Source organism: Haliaeetus leucocephalus, unplaced genomic scaffold (genome assembly GCF_000737465.1).
Source record: "Haliaeetus leucocephalus isolate CR32 unplaced genomic scaffold, Haliaeetus_leucocephalus-4.0 Scaffold819, whole genome shotgun sequence".
NCBI classification, from domain to species: Eukaryota; Metazoa; Chordata; class Aves; order Accipitriformes; family Accipitridae; genus Haliaeetus; species Haliaeetus leucocephalus.
This window is the reverse complement of record NW_010973255.1, coordinates 4,047,294-4,067,782: the sequence shown is the minus strand read 5'-3', so window position 1 is coordinate 4,067,782 and position 20,489 is coordinate 4,047,294. Positions and strand designations below refer to the sequence as shown.

Sequence of the window (20,489 nt, the reverse complement as noted above, 5' to 3'; positions counted from 1 at the left end):
AGACACTAGTAATGTGCCAGCAGCAAGGCCTGATCCTGTATGGTGCTGGGCGGGAAGAAGAGTCCACGTGGATTTGCATTCAGGTCACGGCACTGAGGTTTGAATGTAAAAATACTAAAACATTCAAGCAGCATCATGTTGAACACTTACTGTTTACTCTTGCTCACTAAATGCTGGTATGTGCAGAGAGGAAAAGGATGTAAAAGCTTTGATTGCGTTATCATCTAGGGTATTATTCCTCCATATGCATTCATATCTACATGTGTTTACTGGATTTTAATTTGCTCTGACTTAGAATAGAATAGAATCAGGCCATCTTTTTTAAAAGAGGAGAGAAGCAAGCCTTCAAAATTCACAAGGAGGTGGAAAATAATCCTTTTAAAAAGGCCTATAAATGGAGCATTGGATCCATATGCTCTGTTTGTGTTGCAGTACATCAGCAGCATGTGATGGCTTGTTCCTTTTGTTAGGTGTCTCTGCAGTACTGTATACAGATTAAATAGCTACTGCATTGCAGAGAGTTATTAATACATTACATTGCACTTTCAGTGAAGATGTCAGTGTGTCCTTAAGCCTGAATGTACCCTGTGGTTGAGTTATGGGTTTTTTTTAAATTTTGCTGAGGATCACTTATTTCTTCAGTAAATTCTTAGCCATTTGGGAATTATAGAATAACATCATTCCTAACCTTTATAAACTCCATTATTGTTCAAGTTTAGAAAAATCAAGGCTTTGTTCCAAAACAAAAACACCTTTCTCAACTCTTAATCCTGATACATTAATAATGTGGTTTTACGGCACTGTGCATACAACGGGAAGGAGGAGGAGACGGTGCAGAGAAAGGGATGCAGCTCTTAAAAGATAATGCAGATGAGCAAAAGCCAGACTCGGGGGATATGAAATTCTAGAAAATGAGGAGAAGTGGGGCAAAAACATTTTTCTGGCATGTCTGCATACTGTTTCATTGGTGATGCACATTAGATAGTAAAACAGAAGGCTTTTGCGTTTCTAGTCTCCTGCACTAATAACTCTGTGCTATGCATATTTAAAGTGATGGGGGTAAGGGGTTGTTCTTGGGGAAATCCTCATGTATAGGGTAAACTTCTGCTGACTTGTACTTGGGGATGCAAGGGAGAGCTAAGGCCAAATGTGAATGTGCAGAGATGAAAGAGTAAGGCAGAACAGAGCAAGGACCTGAGCTCTGTTTCCCTCCACCCCCACACCCCGCTAATGCTCATGAGAGCTCACTGTGCCAGTTCAGAGCAGTGGCTGGAGCTCATGCTGCATCGCTGCAGTCTGCTGAAGCAGATGTGGGAAGCTCTCGGTCACTGGCTGCCTCGGGGTCAGTCTGTCACTGGGCTTGATTTGAGCCTTCAGAGTTCAGGTTTGTGATGGCTAAACGACGAAGCTGCTGGTATTGTTTGTATGCCATAGGATTTCGCAGAAGTGACCAAGCAATGCCCTGTGGCTGGTTGATGCTCTACAGGTCTGCTGGGGAGTTAGGTAAAACCTGTTTCAGAGGTGATTAAAACCTCCATAGGCAAGGTGGGCACAAGGCGTGAGGAAGCAGAGGTCCAGAGGCATGAATCATTAGCTCCTGACAGAAATGTGTGAACGTGGAGCATAGCAAATGTATGGTAAATTTGCCATATTCAGGTTATTTGGTCGAGTACCTGGGTGCCGCACTGTGCGTGGGCTGAGGACGTGGGGACCAGTCTTGGCCATCCTGTGCCTGTGAGTGTGTCCAGGACTTATAGATACGGGGTGGCTCTGTCTGAAGTATTGCACAGATCTTGCAAAAAGTGTGCATGTGTATGTGTATCTTTTAATGTAAGTATTTAAAAACCCCTCAAAATCTACAGGAGAACGTATGTGAGAGAGAGCATGTCTCAATGATCTCGGACTTGGCAGCATGGCAACAGGTTGTAAACACCTGGTCTTTTAGCCTGGGTAAAACAGACTTTCACCCCGACAGCCCCGACATTCAGATCAAAGTGTTCTGCAGCTTTGGAAATGGTCTCAAGGCTGTCTTCGCTTCCTTTTTCTACCTCCAGTTTCCTGCTGAAAGGCATTGTTCAAGGACTATGCTCTTTAGGAAAACTCAGAATGAAGCTGAGGCCATGTTACCTACAAGGAGAGAGGGAGTGAATTTCAAGTATGATTTTAAAGATAGAGTATCTCTTTGTTGGCTAGGTTTGAGCACGCAGCTGTAAGAGCACACCTGGAAAGTGGTGCCAGCAGCTGGCAACTCTTGACTTCTTTTGCCTCCCAGCTCCAAGACAGAGATGCCATCGCTCCCTCCGCAGGCTGAGAGAGCCATCAGCTTTCCCACCGATTAGCACCAGTCTATATCAATTTTTCTCATTTTCTCTGTTTCTTCATCTTTGCTCCTGTTTCTTCCCTCACTGCCCCCTTCCCTGCAAAACTTTCTCTCTCTTTTTTAAATTTTCTTTTACTTTGCTTCATTTTGATATAGCACAGAGTACTTTATGGTTTGGTTTTCACATTTTCTTCTGAGAGTCTTTCCTCTCCCTCTGTAAAAAAAAAAAAAAAAAAAAAAAGCAGCAGCTTTGCAAGCACCCTGCAAAAGCCTGTTCCTGTTAGGGCAGAATAGGATCCAGAATGATCCTATTGCCAAGAATCATCCTATTGCATCGCAGGTTCATGGGAGTTTCTAACATAAAGACAGAAATTTCACAATACTATCAGGTAATTTATTTGCTTTACAATGCTTTTTGATATTGTCTGCAAATCAAGGAGCAAAGCATAATAAATCCTCTGGAAGTGGAGGCTCTATCTGATGTTTTCACAGCGTTGTGCCTGGAAAAATGGAAGTTAGTGGGTGTTGCTCAGTGAAGTGTGCGTTTTAAAGTTACCCACAGTGATGGCCATTGTCCTGTCCCTGAATTGCATGATGTCATGTTTCATTTAAGGCTCTTAGCGATGCCGAAGACTGTCGGTGTGCTGGGAAAAAGGCAGTGAGAAAGTTGTGAATCAGGTTTCTGTAAAGCCTTTGTGTTTAGGGTTTTGATAGATAAAAGCTGACTCATGCAATATTTCTGGCGAAGGAGCTGTACAGACTAGTAAGAGCTTCTCATTTTACCTGAGTGCCCAATGAGGTAATTCGGGAACAGCTGAAGGCAGAGCCCGTGCCTCTCCTCTGCCGCACAGGTAGGTCGTGGGTTCTTCGGAGAGGATTGGAAAAATAGAGAGGACTTGTTCGTCCTGGGTGCGAGGAGCCAGAGACATTCCTCAGTGGTGAGATACTGTCGCAGAGGATTTTTCCCTTGCAATAATGTTCTTGGGCATTAGCGTGCTTGGTTGTAACAGAGGCTATTCTGCTTTAAATATTGGGGGGGTGAGGGGAGGCAGTAATTTGACAGACAGAGGCACATTAGTTGTTGACTTTTTGCCGTTGTAAGATTTCTCATAAATGGCATTTCTGTTGCTCAAAGTTCAGTTAAAGTACTTGGCAGCATATCGTTTGTGACAGTTCAGACTAGAGATCTAATCCTGCAAATATTGTAGCTCTCTAATGCGATTTTGTTCACAGAGGGTGTTAGCTTTAGAAATTATATGTGTTCATATGCAAAATCTAATAATTAAAAATCTGCTGACCTTCAGTTGGACACTATTCAGAGCAGAGGATAGGGGGAGTATATTTAAGATCATGTTGGGATTCTTGCAGTGGATGTATTTTAGTCTTTCTTGGTCAGGCAGCTGTGTAACATTTATGTTCCTCAATTCTAGTGCCGCATTTGAATTTGATACTGAATGTAGAAATTGTTCTAAACAGTCTTGCTTAATTGTATCCACAGTATGAATGCTTTATTTGAAATACGAAAATATCTCAAGGAAAATACAGGAAAGATTTCTTGTAGTCTCATCACTTTTATGTAGCTAAACTTCCAGAGGATGTGAAGCCTGTAATTTCTGGTAATGTTGACTTTGTAGATAACATCTGAGGTGCTCTTTTTCATGCCAGGAGAAAGGCAACAACAATACTAATTATGAATATAAATTGAATTACGAGTTTTTAGTCATGCAGTATGTCTCAAAATGTCATGTGCAGTGAACAACTTGGAGGAATAAACACCTATATTTAGACGGGGCTTGGGGATCTTTGTATTTAGATATAAAATTGACTTAAAGCACCTTATCTCTCATTGTACGCTAATGTTCTAGGGTAGCCAAAGTTGCAGAGATAATGGAAAACCACTTATCGTTACCATGAATATAGTTACAGGAAGGAGGTATTTGTTAAAGAAAAGTGATGAAGAAGTGTACGCATTTTTGGTGAGAACTTGTTTACGACCGCATGCTGAAAACACGAGATACGCCAGGATAGTTGCTTTGCATGTGCCTTCAGTCTTGTAACTAATCTTACGGTTGCCTGTTGGGGTGAAATGCGGGTTTTTCTTGCCCTTGCAGTGCTGTGGAGTAGGGACACGTTCTTGCTGGGGAGCGCTCTGGAGCTCTGCCATGCGGGGAGGGAGGGGGAGCAGGAGGGAGGTTTGCAGGGGCTGGGACGGGGAGAGGCTAACTGAATTCATGCAAAGGCACAAACAAGAAATGACCTTGTTTGGGGAGCGTGTTTCCTTGTGAGTAGGGACAAGTAGTAATTATCCTTCTTTCAGTGCTGAACTAACAAGTAATTACTGTTATTCCTTAATTAAAGTATGCAAATTGAAGATCTATTATTTTTTTTTCTCCCCAGACTGAGTTAAATACCGTTATTCACAACTCACAAAAGTTTTCAATATTATTTTGGTTCGTCATTGAAAAGGTTCAGTAAACAAAAGAAGGCCTAACAAAAAAAGCAGTGAACCAGGCCAGTCGTGGGTCAGGGCGTACAAGACTTGCTCGGAGCGTGTGCGAGGGTCTGGGGGTACCTACAATTACACAAACCTTCTGCAGCCCAAGTTTTCGTGAACGCACCTACCTGCTGGTGCTGCTGCTGAAATTGGTGGCTGGGGGTAGCGGGGCGGGGGGGGGCTTGTAGATCAGTCCCACAGGGTATGGGAGAAATAAACTTGCTTTTTATAGTAAGTTTGTAGCAAAGACAGAAATTTGGAACGGGTTACAGGGTTTGCAAAGGCCGGTTATGATACATGGAGGGCAACCTTTGGGCGAGGCTGTTTCCCCTCTCCCCTCACTCTCATTAACTCCCTTGCGAATTTTTCACCAGGCAGTCAGTACAGACCTTATGCAGCTGGTGCAAGAATGCAGTTACTTTGGGGTAAAACCACAGAGTAAAACTGTACCAGAGGTCTGAAAAGCCAAATGCAGACCCTGGCAAGAGAAAAGAGGGTGGGCACATGGCTGTGGCAATGAACTGGATTCAGCTGCTGCCTTTTCTGGTGGACTTGTGACTGCAGAAATCATCTAAAATATCTGTTTCTGATTTCAGCAGCGGGGGTAATGCTGCCTAGTCTCGGAGGGGTTTCTGAAGATAAACCTGTGAAGCCTTGGAAGATTTACGCGTCTTGTGTTATTGGGAAGGGCTATGGGTTTGTAACAGCTACCTGTAGCTGAGGCAGAAACTGAGAGCTGGGCAGAGCCAGGGCATGTCCCCAAGCCCTAACTTCCACCGGCGGGTTGCAAAGTGTTTGGTACAGGACTTGCCAGCTGAGGAAAGGAAGCTGCTTCCCGGCTTTGTGCCACGCTGAAATCCCCGGTCCCGAGTGCGCTGCCTTTCAGCTGGGTTCGCCAGCTGCGTAGGCGCCCAGCTGCTGCGCTGCGGGAGCGCTGGGCTTTGGTGCCGTCTGCGTGGACCCCGAGAAACACGTTTCGCTGGTCGGAGACCTACTGGGCAAAATTTTAGCAAAAACTTTCCACGGAGAAGCCAAATGACCAATTTACACCTGGCTGGGAAAGGAGTAAGAATGAAGTAAAAAGTAACTTTTGAGGCTAGCAGTCAGGGTGAGGCTTTGAGGACAAAACAGACCATGACTTTCAAGTAGCAAATAGTTTGCTTGGTGTGACTTATGTAGAAACATACAGGAATAGTCATTTGCAAAAAATGGAGGAACTTGAGTCAACTGTGTTGCATGCAATTAATTAGCCATGCCTAGCACGTGCCTGGGGTTTGCCAAGGTCAGTGGGAATACAGGTGTTAAAGAGCAAGCCCATTTTAACTATTACAGTGAATCTTTTTTTTTTTTTTATATTAAGCTATGACATTGTCATTAAACAAGAAAAAAAGGGGGTTTGTTTTTCTAAGACATGTTAAGATCTCCCACTGCTTCTGGCTACAAGTATGTCTTATGAAAATCTACTTTTAACATTTATTCTGACTCCAGTTTCATTGACCTGAACTGTGTTTTGTTTGTTTTTTATATTAATGAGCCTGACAATGTTTGTGAAGCAAATATTACATATTAATGCCTTCAGGTTATCCAAGAGTTAGACCGTGTATCAGTGAAACAGGAAGAAAAGAGCATGGAGTAATGGAATGTCACAGGAACCCTTTATTTCCCCCCTAAAAGTGGCTAATCGGGTATTTCTTTGTCATGTAATTTTAGTAAAATATCTTGTAGTAAGTTAGCGGAAGGGTATCCCTGTTATCTTGTTTATCTGGTGCTTTTTTCAAGGGGGTTTACATCTGCACAGCACCATTGTGCTTTCTAACTGAATGTGAAAAATGATCCAAAGCTGATAACAAAAATACATTCTTCTTTATCAAAAATGCATACTTTCTTATCACAAGCAATAGGAAGGCAAACATCCATACCTGTTTAGAAACAAGAGAACTTCACTGCATTCTTCAGTTTTAAATATTTTCCTGGTTTATTGCTTTATATTTTATTTTGGAGTTTGTACTTGGATGTCATTTATTCAAGAAGGGTAAGAAAATACACTTCTCCGTTGCAAAACCAGAAGAACCTGGCACAAAGAAAGGCTATAGATTTTTAGACTTCAAGGTAAAATCAGGGGTACAGAGGTGCCAAATTAGGTTTTTAATCTAATAGCCAACTTCTGACCCATGTAATGAGCAAATTACTCTCGGTGTTAATTCCATGCGTTACCTTGAGGGCAATACTTCTCCTTAACAGAAAGCTTAGTACCATCATCACTGAAATGGCAGTATTAATTACTCATGTACAAATAAAATCTTATGCATTCAAGATAGGCCAAATAAATCAAATATTCTTCTCTGGGCCTTTGTTTTTTGTTTGTTTGTTTGGTTGGTTTGATTTGGGGTTTTTTTTGTGTGCTTTGGATTTTTTTAAATTTTTTTTTTTTAAATAAACAGTAGGGTTTTATTTGGAAAAATGAGAGAGTGGCTTTCTGCTTTGAATGAAATTCTCCCCCACCCCCCTGCAGACCACCTGCAGCAGAAGCAGTGTCCAGGAGGTTTCTGCTTGTAGTTGCATAGCAAGTCTGCCTCAGTTTAAGAAGGGCCACCTTAAAGGTTGGGCGGGTTTAATTTGTAGTTTACTGGCTTTATGGTTTCTTTACTGAAACTGCTGTCTAGAGCTGTAATTGCCAGTATGATTTTTGAAAAATGAGGTTGTCGCTGTGTGGGTAGCTCCAGGATTGCTTTTCTTCCTAAATTGTCGCAAGTTTCCCTTTTTCACAGGACAGATGTTCTGGAATTCTTTGAGTTTGAGGCAAGATTTTTTTTGGGTGGACACTTACTGAAATGAAACCTTGAAGTATTGAATTTACCTGCAGCTGCTTTTGCAGATTCTCATGGTGCATCACACACAACATGGGCAGAGAGAAATCTGCATTGCATTGTGGACAGTGTCCTGCAGGGCATTTTGGCAATAAAAAGAAAGTAGAATTGAAATGCCGACAGGAAGACAGACATCTTATTTTGTTGTTGCCCTGACTTGAAAAACAGCTTTGGGTCAGTTCAGCAGGGGGGTAATATTCTGGCTTGAGCTGAACAGTTTTAGAATGACTTATTTTCCCAGTAGAAAACTGAATTATTTGGCAGCACTCTTTCCTGTGGGAACTCTTTTTTCAGAAGCTACATGATTTTCATTGGGAAATCATTCTGATTTTAGTGTTTTTGTATAAGTCACAGGGGTGGTAATTGATAACTGCTTTTAGTTTTTGTTTGACTATTGGCCTTGCAGCATTCAAAACAAAAGATACTGTCTGGTATCACTGTGTGATTGTTGAGTTTTCCAAAGCCTCCAAACCAGGGTCAGTGCTCAGTTTGGAGATAGCAGGGACTGTTCCCGACAGAGGGGGTTTTTTTAACCTTAGGGAAAAATCTTTGAGTCTTATTTCTCTCCTGTGCTGAGTGTGGGCAGTGCATGCGCTAGCACCCAGCCCAGAACACTGGCACAAGAAGGACGTGCCAGAGGCATATATGTGAGCAGGAGGTATGCGGTGCCTGCGTAGTAGCCCCCAGTGGGGGATCCCCCCCACCTAAAAAGCATTAGAGCCACAGTGACCCCCAAATCGCATTGTTCAGGTTGTCCTTTAGTTAAAATAGAGTTGTGGCAGTTTTGTATGCAAAAAGCTTTAAAAGTATCTGTCGTCAATTTTTGTGTTATGTGGAGCAGCAACAGTAAACCCACTCCTTCTGTTTATTTTTTTAGATGACTTCCACTTACCTCTTGATGTTCTACCAGCTGTGACAGAGGCCCTTGACTCCAAGACCAAAGGGGAAGATTTGCACGAGGAGAGCAGAGCCTTCCACTACTGTGAGAAAAAAACCATGGACCTGTCGGACAGTGACCGTCCCGTCAGCTTTAGCTCCACTTCCTCCTCTGCTTCCTCCAGGGACAGCCACTGCTCCTTTGGAAGCAGAATGACCCTGGTTTCAAACAGCCACTTGGGCTTGTTCAATCAGGATAAAGAAACGGGTGCCATCAAGCTAGAGCTGGTCCCAGCCAGGCGATTTTCCAGCAACAAGCCACGCAAAAACTCCCCTGCAGAGCAAGAGGATCCTGAGGAGAGCCTTGAAAAAAGGCAAAGCACGCCAAGGAAAGCAGAACCAAAAGGAGCGAGCAAAAACTGTGCAATGTCCCTGGTCACAGAGCCCACCAGTCCCAAGCTCCTCTACGTAGATAGAGTTGTCCAAGAGATTCTGGAGACAGAGAGGATGTATGTGCAGGATCTAAAAAGCATTGTGAAGGTAGGAGTCTTGGTTAGGATGGTGTTAACTGTTCCATAATGCTGTTTTTTACATTGTTTGATTTCACAGCAGGACAGATGGACCTGACAATGGAATTGGCGTTTGCTGGTCTTTATAAATTAGTGTAACATCATTGTTCGCATGTGTTTCTAGTTTTTATTTGATTAGATAAATTTCAGCTGTTACTATGTGTTCATGAAGAAATAACAGAAAAAACATTCTATAGTTGATAGCTGTAGTGAGCAAAGAGCGGTAAACTCTTTGCAGTAATGTTTATTTACTACAAAAATGTACAATGCTTTGTTTCCTGGAGTGTATAGTGAGAAGCAAACAGCAGACCGCTTGTCTGCCCCTTTAAATGCTTTATCTGAAGGGTCCCACTTATTGATTCACCCCCCCGCCCCTCCCCCCTCCCCCCCAATTCTAGTCCTGCAAGCTCTTTCCTGCCTTTTTCTCTTTTTCTCTCTCCCTTTCATGCAGCTCACAGCTGCAGTCTGTTCACTCCATGTCCTTGGCCTGTAGTATTGAATGTGGCATGTGTATTTGCTGGAAAACCCTATTGTTTGGCTGTTACATGAAGGAATTATGTTTTCTTTAATACTATGTCTGGATGGGTGGTGCTAATAAATGGGTGTAGCATTTATTAGCAGCAGTGAAGTTTTTGTCCAATCCCCAGATGAACAGTATCTTTCATTTCCCCTTTCTAGTACAGCAAAAATCATGGATGAATCCTTCTCTGGATTGTTCTGCTCACTCCATGTACTTGTAACTGTGCCATCAGAGTCATGTTCTTTTGTGGTTTTGAAGATGACAATTAAGTCCCTTGGCCATTGTTTGTAGTCTATGTACTTAACCTATGAGTGTACAACTACCCACAAAGAAGGATTTCTTGGGAGGTGCATGTTTAATGCACTTTATAGAATATATAGCTTTAGGTAGCTGTATGAGGTCATCTGCAAAAGGAAGTATCACTCAGCTAGAGATATTTGCCCCACTCACAGTTCCAACTCACTTCATCTCCCAAGCAATAAGCGGGGAAAAACTCTTAAGGCTTTGATAACGCAAATGCACACCATGATTAAACCCCCCCACTCCCAAGAGTTCTAACAAGGAAGACTTTTTCTGCGAAACATTATTGGTTTCTGTAGCTGCTGCTGTTTCTCTACATTCGGCTGTTGCCTAAGTTTCATTCTGGAGTGTTTAAAGTTGTCATATGCTGCAGAAGCAAGCCAGCTTCTGTGCGTAGTCACTGTTCACTGGACATGACCTTCGTGGTTTTGGAAACGTCAGCTCTCACTCATCCTTCTGTGCAGTAAACTATACGACTTGAGAAACTGGAAACTATCATTAAAATCTTGAAACAGATTTTCCATTTACAAGTAGGAAGGCCAACGAATGCTTGCTAGAAATACTTTAAGCATCACTACAGTAGATGTAGTGTAAATGTGGCAAATACTCTTGAAGTTATGAAAGAACTGGAGGAATTTACCTGTGAAATACCCAAGCGTATTTCCTACAGCATCTAATAAATAGTGAATCTTGAAAGCTTTGTGTGGCACCAGACAGCCTGTTTGAGAGATGGAGTGCTTGGCAGTGCGGCATTCCTTAGGTAAGTGTTGAGGATCTGAGGGCTTCAAAGGAGCTCCTTCCCAAACGGTGAGGATGGTGGGGAACCACCTACCTCGCGCTGGGCATGTTCTTTGCTTGGTCGTAGGGGAGGGAGGTGTGACCGGAAGCGTGTTACAGAGGAGCCCATTTTATATGTTTCTCAGGATTCTTTTCTCCCCAAGTGACCTTAGCAATGCTGCAGTGATTTACTTAACCAAGGATGGTGGTTGTGAGAAGGATGGGAAGATTCCACAGACATCTGCAGGAGTGTCGCAGCCTTACAGGATTTGACTATCCAGGCCTCTATGACTTGAGGCCATTCAGTTTGGCAGCTAGCTGACTGGTCCTGAGCCAAACTAAGATGAAGGGAAGCAGCTTGATTTGTCTTATTTTCCAGATAAACATGGGTCAAATTTTGGCAGCTGGTTAGGAAATGGGATGAGAATGGGAAAAGGGGAGCTGGGGAAGGGTCAAAGGACAACTGCTGTCCAAGAAGTGTGTGGGAACTGAAGAGATACATGAAGGTGGGAGATAGTGGAGGAAGGCATAAGCAAATGAGCCAGTATGAAGCGGAGACAGAAGATCATTAGAGGAAAAAAAATATGAGGAAATGAGAGAAAACCCAGGAAGTGGAAAGTTGAGGGGAGTATGAAATTGGTTGGAACTGGAGCTTCCTAGCCAGTTCTGCAGCTGACTGCAATACAGCAATTTATGGACACAGCCTAAAAATAGAAAGAAGGTTTTTTGTTTTGGGGTGGAGTTGTTTGGCAGGGAGAGGGAGGGAGGAAGAGAAGCAGGGCAACCCAGGTACAACGAGCTAAAAGCTGAAGATATGTCAGACTGAGGATGGCATAAGAACAAAAGGGGAGAAATTAATAGGTAGTTTTAATCACCCTCTACCCTCAGCTGGGAACTGTCAGTACAGATCTAGTCTATTGCTTTTTGTCCCCTGGTAGTAGGAATTTGCTGATGCTACCTTCTCTGTAGATGATGGAAACGTACTTAAAAAGAACATGTTCTTACTGTTGTTTCCAGCACTTTGAAACAGGTTCTGGAGCTAGAACTGAGAGGGTGTCAAAACTCACGTCCATGAATCCACTCTCTGAATTTCTGGTGTAAAGCATAGCAGGTTTGCCTGTGATGCAGTCAAGCTTTTTTAAGAGGTTTGGGGGGGTGGGGTGGGAGTGTTGTTTGTTTGTTTTTAGGTTTTTTGGGGGGGTTGTAGGGATTTTTTTTTTTATTTGGGGGGTGGTGACATTTTTTGTTGGTTTTGTTTGGTTTGGTTTTTAATACATCCACACTCTTATCATCCAGATCATTAATGAATATGTTAAACAGGACTGGACCCAGTATTAGCACCTGGGGTGTGCTTAGTTACTGGTCTCCAACTAAATTTTGTGCCTTTGATCACCACCCTGTCCATTCAGCCAGTTTTCAGTCAGCCTTGTTTATCTACTTACCCAGACCATACTTCATCAGCTTGTCTATGAGGATCTTATGGGAGACAGTGTCAGAAGGCTTTCTGAAGTCAGAGTAGACAATATCCACTGCTCTCCACTCATCTACCAAGCCAGTCATTTCATCGTACAAGTTTATCAGGGTGGTCAACTTCTCTTTGGTGAGTCCATGCTGACTATTCTCGATTACCTTCTTGTTGTTCATGTGCCTGGAACCGGTTTCCAACATTAGTTGTACACGGATGTAAAGAACATACGCAGCTGTACACAGTTGACCCATTAACGTGGGTGGTGTAGAAATGCATGTAGGATCCTGGTACCATTAATCTTATCCAAAGTCAGCTCATTAAGAGTTAGCCTAGCATAGTATTTTGGGCAGTGTCCTTTCAGCCTATGTTATCCTTAGAACGTGTAGAATTATCATACTTGACATAAGACTATGGAGTGAATGGGGGAAAACAGAATTTCACCCTTTTTGATGCCTTTATTGACCTATTGCTGTTAGGTCATTAATAAGTAAGTAAATAAAAATAAACTAAAAAGACATAATTTCTGTTGGCTTTTGAGTATCTGGGTGGTCTTTGTTCTTAACAGTGCCAAAATGCTAGACAGATGTAGAAATTGACTTCATAGGACATGGCTAATCCGATCTTTAACTTAGATACTGTAGACCTGCTGAGGTTTTCCAGCTTTCTTTTAAATTGCTGATAAGAAGTATTTCATGGGCTTAGGATGAGTGAGAGGAGGCCATACAGGCACTATTTGGCTCCCTTTGCCCCGGGATATGCTTTAAAAACAATTGCTTTTCTAGGCAGTACAGCCATTTTGTTTGACCTGAAAGAACAGTTGAATTATGGTTGTTCTAAGGCATGCTGCTGTGATTCTTGCACAGGCAAGCATTGTAACAAAGATAGAGCGAAATTTTCCATTGTTTGGTATGTTTTATCAGATGATCTGTTAAGTATAATTAAAATTTTGAATTAGTACAGCTTGAAGCGTGTTTTGGGCAAGTTTGTGATGAGAAATCGGATACCTCTGCTTCCTGCTTGTGTCATGCTAACAGGTGTACTGGCCAGGGCAGAACCTGCAGACTGTCTTCTCTTCAGGACCCAGCCTGACCTTTTCAAGTAGTAATTTAGTTAGAACAGGCATAAACTTCAATTAGAGTAACTTACTGAAGTAACTTCCCCCCCTCCCTGAGTAAATGCTGTCCTTGAGTTTATAATAAAAATGTGTTCTGGTCTTGCAGTTCATAGGAGTCAGAAGCCCATCTTCATAATTTGTACAAATGCTTGTAACTGTAGAAAAAGGCATGGTCATTTGTGTTTTACCTTTGCAAAATGAAGAAATAATGCAAACACACTGGTATAGTGCATGTACTTGTCATGTTACGTTAAACACGCTCTCACAGCGATATAAGCCCATTTAGAACATCTAGATCCACTGCATGAACCTCAGCCATTTGATATAAGAACTCCTATCAGTAAAATAATATCACTAAAGAGTCGTTGGTATCTGTACAGTAACTAGAGGGGAGTGAAGCATGCACTGTCAGTGCATTTCGCAAATATTTGATGCAAACGGACATTGAGCTTTAGGAAACTCTAACTCCACCTGAAATCTGCAAGACCTCTTTTATGTGAATGAGTTCCTCTACCCTTTCACTCCAACTGTGACATTTTTTTAAATCATCCTTACTGGATATTTGAAGTCTTTCTCCTATCTCCTCTCCAGACCTTTTGTCCCCTGCCTCTCTTTTTTTTTTTTATAGTTAAGACTCGTCATTCAAGCCTTTTTACCTAGAAAGTCCCATTCTCCTCTGCACAACCTTCTGCCTATAGTCTCCTTGCCCATCTGTCCTAAGTCTTCTCTCAATAAATCCCATCCTCGTCCCTTGTCAGTCCATATTGTTTCATCTCCTCATTTGATTTATCACTTTTTAGTCTTTCTTTTTCACATGTTAGTGTCTGCTGACTCCAAATCTCTCTCCAAAGTTCTCTCGGAGGGTCTGAAGACACTCTCTTAAATAAGTTGTCAGAGTCCTTTTGCCAGGTCTGTTGTAGTTCTCCCTCTATACCTCAGCTTTTTGTTAAGTCTTTCTTTTCTTCTTACAACATTTTCATCACCATTCCTAATTTCTATGCCCTCTTAAGTTCTGCTAACATTCAGTCTCCATCTTCTGGGGTCCATCAAGTTTTGTTCCCACTTTCTCCTTCCCATCTTTCTGTAGGACTTCTTTGTGTCTCCTCTGCCCTGGAACTGTACAGCATGCTTCTCCACATTGCATAAGGTTTGGAGAGGGTCACTGAGATGCAGGAACAATCTTTTCCCTGCTCTTGCTTTAGAGGAGCAGATCTGAACCAGATGTGACTGGCAGCATCTGAGAATGGCAACTGTGGGTTAAGAACTTGTGAAGCCTGAGCTGAAACATGCAAAGGACCATTGCTAAAAGTTCCTACTGGGGATATGCAAATTTGAGGGGTTTCTTTCCCTTCCCACCACACCCACCCTCCCCACAAAATGGTCAAGTATGTGGAGATTTGGACAAAGACAGCAAAAGGCATAGTCTCGGAAATTAAGTCTCCGTTGTGCTCCAGTCTGCTCCTGCCCCTCATTGAGATGTGAGGGTACGGTTCTTGTCCCTGCTAGTCAGCTGGTGGTGCTTGTCTTCTCGGGGGAAAGGTCACCAAAATTTTTCAACATGAGAAAGGAAAAAAAGGGCGTTCTTTCTCAAAAAGGCCTGGGGGAATGCTTTTGCTGAGATCTCCTAAAACAACTTAGCAAGGAGGTGGGTTTCTGACATGGAAAGCTTCATCCAAGGCGAGCAAATCTGTCGAAGTTATATACCCCTTGCAGGGGGTGGGGAGAAGCCTTGTAAGGGGAAATATTGGATGTCTGCAGTAGATACGTGTTGCAGCACCAGTGATTAAGGGAAGCCCTTCTGAGAGGAAGTCAGTATCGGAGTTTTATTGTTCCCAGTTTCCTGCCTTCTAGTGCTGTGGTTAGAGGATGTCTCTTTCTACTTTTTAGGCAATTAGTTAAAAAGACAACTCCGGAGACTGGACGTGCGCATTGTCACTTCTTGCGGTGTGTTAGTAAAAGCATAGCTCCTTGTGCACTGGGTTTTCGGATAGCATAGCTCTTAAATTAATTCCTCCTAGGTTCACAAGGTGGGAATCCCAATATAGTGAAGGCATCCCAGAATGTTTGTTCCCACTTTATGCTTAATTTCCATTTGCAACCTCTTTTTCTATGGCTGCTAACCTACATGCCTGCGGAAAGTACCTTTAGATTGCTGACATAAGTTGCACGTAAAGATGTTACTCCAGAAGAGTACCTCTGTTTTGCAGTACAGAATTCTGGCACCCACCAAAAAGAAATGGTTTGATTAGCAGAGTTGCCCCTGTAGATGAGAAATTTTGCAGGGTGCTTCAATGGAAAGTCCATTGAATGTTATTGAGAAGATAAGTGTGATGTGAGAGGTTGTACCGGTCCCTCCTGTAGAAGCATCCAGAGTTTTATGGTGCTGCTGTAATCATCAGACTGTAATGATGGCATTCTTCTGAGGTTTTTATCGCTTTTATTTCACTCAGTATAGGGAGCAGTGATGTGTGGTCTCACAATTAGTATTTTTCTTTAGTGCATTAAGGCTAGAAGTTAGCGTACCCTATCAGTGGCTGTAAAGCTATGGAACAATACCTTGGCTTCATGTAGAGGCACTGCAGGTTTGCAAGTCTGGTCTGTCTGACAAAGACTGCTGACATACTTCATTTGTTTGTCTTAAATCTTCAGTAAAAAAGAGAGAACGCAGGTGATGAGTGCGTGATTTTTAGGCCGTTTACTTTTAATTTCCTGATGAACAGAGTGATGATTTAGAAACAGGCTCTCCTCTCTGGGGCCAGCTGCAGACCCTGTCCCATACAAAGAGAAAAGACACTTAGTTTAGATTTAAAGTAAAACAGTGATATTCAGAGTGAGATTCTTCCTTCTTTGAAACTTGTGTGCTATGACTTTGAAAAGCAGTTAAAAGCAGGTTAGCACACATACTGTTTTTTTCTGACTAGGGATTGATCCTTATGCGTGTAGAAAATTTGGACGAGCAATTTAAATTACCTGCAAAACAAATATTATGATTGTGACAGTGATAAGTTTAACTGTGATTAGTATTTGGTATACTTTTGAGCTGATGAACTTTCTCACTGCTTGTTTTTTCATCCATGAAGGAAGACCTGTGTCAAATTCTGATTGACCTCCTCAGGGAAAGCATGGCTTAAAAGCAAGGAAAGTTTTCTCCAGTAATATTCAGATGTGATAGCTGAAACGAAATTGTGCTAGAGGATCTCGGTACATATCTAAGAGGCCTTCTTGAAGTCCATGAAGTTTAAACAGAGTTACAGCAGTATAAATTGGAGCAGAAAAATGTTTCACTTAAAAAATAAAAGAAAAATCTGTAGTAAATTTGGAAGCAGCTGTAGTGGAGAATGTTAATATTTTGTTTTGTTTCTGGAGTTGCTGTTTAAAAAACAGGACCATAATTCACACTGGAGACTGTTGAGAGGTGAGGTATTTTGTGACACCGCTACGTGTGTTACCCAACAGGTGTGAACAGCTGTTCCGGCTACCCTTGAAGAAATACCTAAAGTAAATAAAGACTCTTTCTTCTGAGGCAGTAGGACTATTCAGTTTTCCCTGCAGACTTCTTGCTTCCTGGATGTGAGCCGTATTAAACATCCTAAAGCAATCTAAAGTGATAGAAGTATGCACAAACTGTTGTTCGTGTTTGTATCTTAAATAGTTTTAGATGAGGTTATTTCTGAAACTCCAAGATCTTGAACAAAAATATTTTGCCAGCTATGTATGCTTTAAGCTTCTCATCATTTGTACCCTTAAATGAAACCAAAACAAAAGCAAAACCAAAACCCAAACCTTGTTTTTCTGGGCATATGAGAAGGATTCTGGGCTGTGGAAAAGATGTTTTATAGCTGTACAATAAGAATATATTGTGTTGTGAACAACCAGAAGTAACCTAACAAACCACTTTTGTGGTAAAGGCAACTGCTTATATTGTGGCACGAACAGGGAGCTGTTTGTAAACTAACCTCATAGGAAATATGTAAAGCCAGGGTTAAATATACTGATGCGTGTTTTTTCTTATCTACATCATCACTACTCGGTCTTATTTCTGCTGGTAACGTTCATAAATGTCTGTCTTTCAGCACATTCCCAAGTATTTGAAAGACACTGAATAAAATGTCATCGCTGCCTTGTGTTTTCTCTACCTCTACCTTGCATCCCATTCTTACCTTACAGCTAGATTGTAGAAACTTGTTGGGACAGGGACCGCCTTTGTCAGGTGAGCTTCAGCGTATGGCTGGGATTGCATACATTAAGACAGCACAAATATATAGCCATAACTTTGTGTTTGTTTTAAGGTTAGCTCTGTGTTTGGACAGCACAAGAGCGAGTTGTACTGCAGTAATAAATGAGCTGTCTATAAATGTACAGTGAGCCTTTCTCAAGCTCTCGGTGGGAGAGAAGGGCATGCCTAAAGAAGAGCAACGAAGGTGGTGAGGGGCCTGGAGCACAAGTCTTATGAGGAGCAGCTGGGGGAACTGGGGTTGTTTACTCTGGAGAAAAGGAGGCTGAGGGGAGACCTTATCGCTCTCTACAGCTACCTGAAAGGGGGTTGTAGTCAGGTGGGGGTCGGCCTCTTCTCCTAAGAAAGCAAGAACAAGAGGAAATGGCCTCAAGTTGCACCAGGGGAGGTTTAGATTGGATATTAGGAAAAATTTCTTCACTGAAAGGGTTCAAGCACTGGAACAGGCTGCCCAGGGAAGTGGTTGAGTCACCATCCCTGGAGGGATTTAAAAGACATGCAGATGTGGTGCTTAGGGACATGGTTTAGCGGTGGACTTGGCAGTGTGAGGTTAATGGTTGGACTTGATGATCTTAAAGGTCTCTTCTGACCTAAACGATTCTATGAGAAGTGGCAGGGATGGCTGTTGCTCTTCAGGGAGCTGCAGAATTGCCAAAAAGCCCGGCTGCCACTGCTCTTGTTCTCCTTTTTCTTGCAACAGGGCATAAATCGCTCAACCATGCTGTTTGCAACCTCCTACCCGCTTTCTAAATGCAACTGAATATAGATAAAAGGGTGAAAGTTAATCTTCTGTTCCGGAAAGCTTTATTCTTTCGGGACGGGGGAGGCAAGGGGAAGATGTACTTAAATACAGAGTGCACCGTTTAAGCGTGCTGGTGGTGGGCAGGGGAGTCTCGAGTGAAACTTTGCTCCTGTGACTGTACAGGGGCTGGAGGGGGAGACTGTGTCCCTGGTTAGTGGGATGTATAGAGCCCTTCTGGAAGTCAGAAAGTTAACACAAGAGAGATCTGTTCACCTCTGCCCTCTGCCTTGCTGTTGCTCACTGGCAGGGAATGTGAAGCTTGACAGAGCAGAGCAGCAGCTCTGGGAAAGCAGGTTTATTAAAGAGTGGACAGTAAAACTGGAAGGAGTAGGTCTGAGAGACAGGAGGGAGGAAGTGCAGCTTATGCTGTGAAATTTTCAGTAAATATTTAAATGTTTTACTATGATGATACAATTTTTTGCAGAATGATACATTTTTTTCAGAATGATTGGGATTTCTGTAAAGAAATTCCAGAACTTGGAATTGCTGTCTTAAACCCAACAAATTTCTGCATTTCCAGCCAGACCGTAGTTTCTGGGATTTTATTTGCTTATTATGGCCATTTCCATTTTTGTCTTAGGAAATATTTGACCACTTTTAAATTTGTTATATCATTGTTATTAAATACTGCTTGTCAGTGAACAGTGTTCTAGCAATCCATGACCTTGAAACCTGAAGGCTTAACAAACCACATAGCAATGTCTCTCTCTCTTTTCTGCTCTCGCCACTCCCACGGATTAAGGTGTGGAGGTAGCTGCTATTTTTTGTGGTTTCACGAGAAGACCGTTTTACAAATAAGACACTTCTTAAAAGTTTCACTTGCAAACCACCTACTGCTATAAGCTTCCATTTCATTGGTGTTCATATAGTAATAATAAAAGCCATCCATAAGTTGCTGGGAATCATGTGGTTACTAAGGTTAACATAAATGTGTGTTTAGGATGTGTGCAGATTTATGCTGGGTTTGCATTTTCATTCTTTGGAAAACAGACTCTTTCAGTTTCCCTTCTTGTGTTTTAAAATAAACATTTCTCTTCTGGAAAGTCCCCTTTTAGCTTGTAAGCTATCAAGATCTCCTTTAAAAAAATGTTAACATTTATTTGTCTTACAAATCGGGGAAAGCTTATTTAACAGGGCAAGGGTCTACAGCGCAAGACTCAGGTTCCTTTCCTGGGTGATTCACACATTCAAAGGCTAAATATGCCTTAATACTTCTCTGTGCTTTGCTTGACTATGGTTCAATAAGGTTATACTTGGACCAGCTAAGCTGTGTTGTGAGAATTAATTTATACATGTCCTGATGAACTTTGAGTTTGTTTTTTTTTTTTAATTTATAATTATTAACATTTGTAGCTGGTACTTTTTAAAAAAGCTCTAGGTTATTGAATGATGATGATTAACACTGATGATGTCAAGCCTCAGTTGCAGCCTTAGATTTAGAAATCCTTAGAGCACTTACTTCATCTGCCTAGCAACTTCAAACTATTTGACATCCTGATTACTGTTTAATGTTTTTATTTGGCTGTTCTCATTACTGTAGCTTATTTCACCTGTGTTTCGTCTTAACTTTAGGAAGTTGGTTAGCTGGAGGCCTCACACAGCTCTTTAATGAAATGTCAATAAACTACTGACAGCATTTGTTATCGTCCCATGATCTCCATCCACTCTCTGAACTTGCCTCTTACTGCACCTCTGAGCAGCGATTCTGAGTGCCATCTTCTGCGAAAAATTCCTATAGCTGTGATTTAGCAGTGGGTGCTGGCTGATACCTGAAGATGAACGTGGGATGTGGTTTTACCCCAGTTGGTTACAACTTCAATAATTTAGTGTGCTGAACTGTCTAACTGGGGTTACATGTGAATTTCTGTCCCCAGTGATTTACCTGTATTGTCTTTACAGATGATGAACAATTTGGGGGACTTCTCAGTATATAATCCATGAATCCCAGTTTCGGTTTATGAGTGCTTTTACTGCATCTCTATCAAATTGCAGTTTGATTTAATTGGCAGCCTGTCTTCCAAGGTGTCTTTTTAAGATGGGAGATTTCAGCATGAAATTCCTGCAGTTGAACAAGGGAATATTACTGAACTTTGTGTTTCATTAGAGCAAAAATTCATTTCAGTGAAGAAGGCAAAATCCATGAAAGCA

The 20,489-nt window shown here is 42.0% G+C and overlaps 1 protein-coding gene across 1 annotated transcript in view; it reads left to right on the top strand.

The window, feature by feature from the left end:
* Window positions 1–8,662: 8,662 nt before the first annotated feature.
* Window positions 8,663–20,489, top strand: part of PLEKHG1 (pleckstrin homology domain containing, family G (with RhoGef domain) member 1) — a 51,071-nt gene continuing 39,244 nt past the window's right edge. The window contains exon 1 of the mRNA XM_010581899.1: window positions 8,663–9,097. Coding sequence (XP_010580201.1) covers window positions 8,678–9,097 — 420 coding nt within the window. The 5' untranslated portion in view covers window positions 8,663–8,677. The remainder of the gene's footprint in view (window positions 9,098–20,489) is intronic.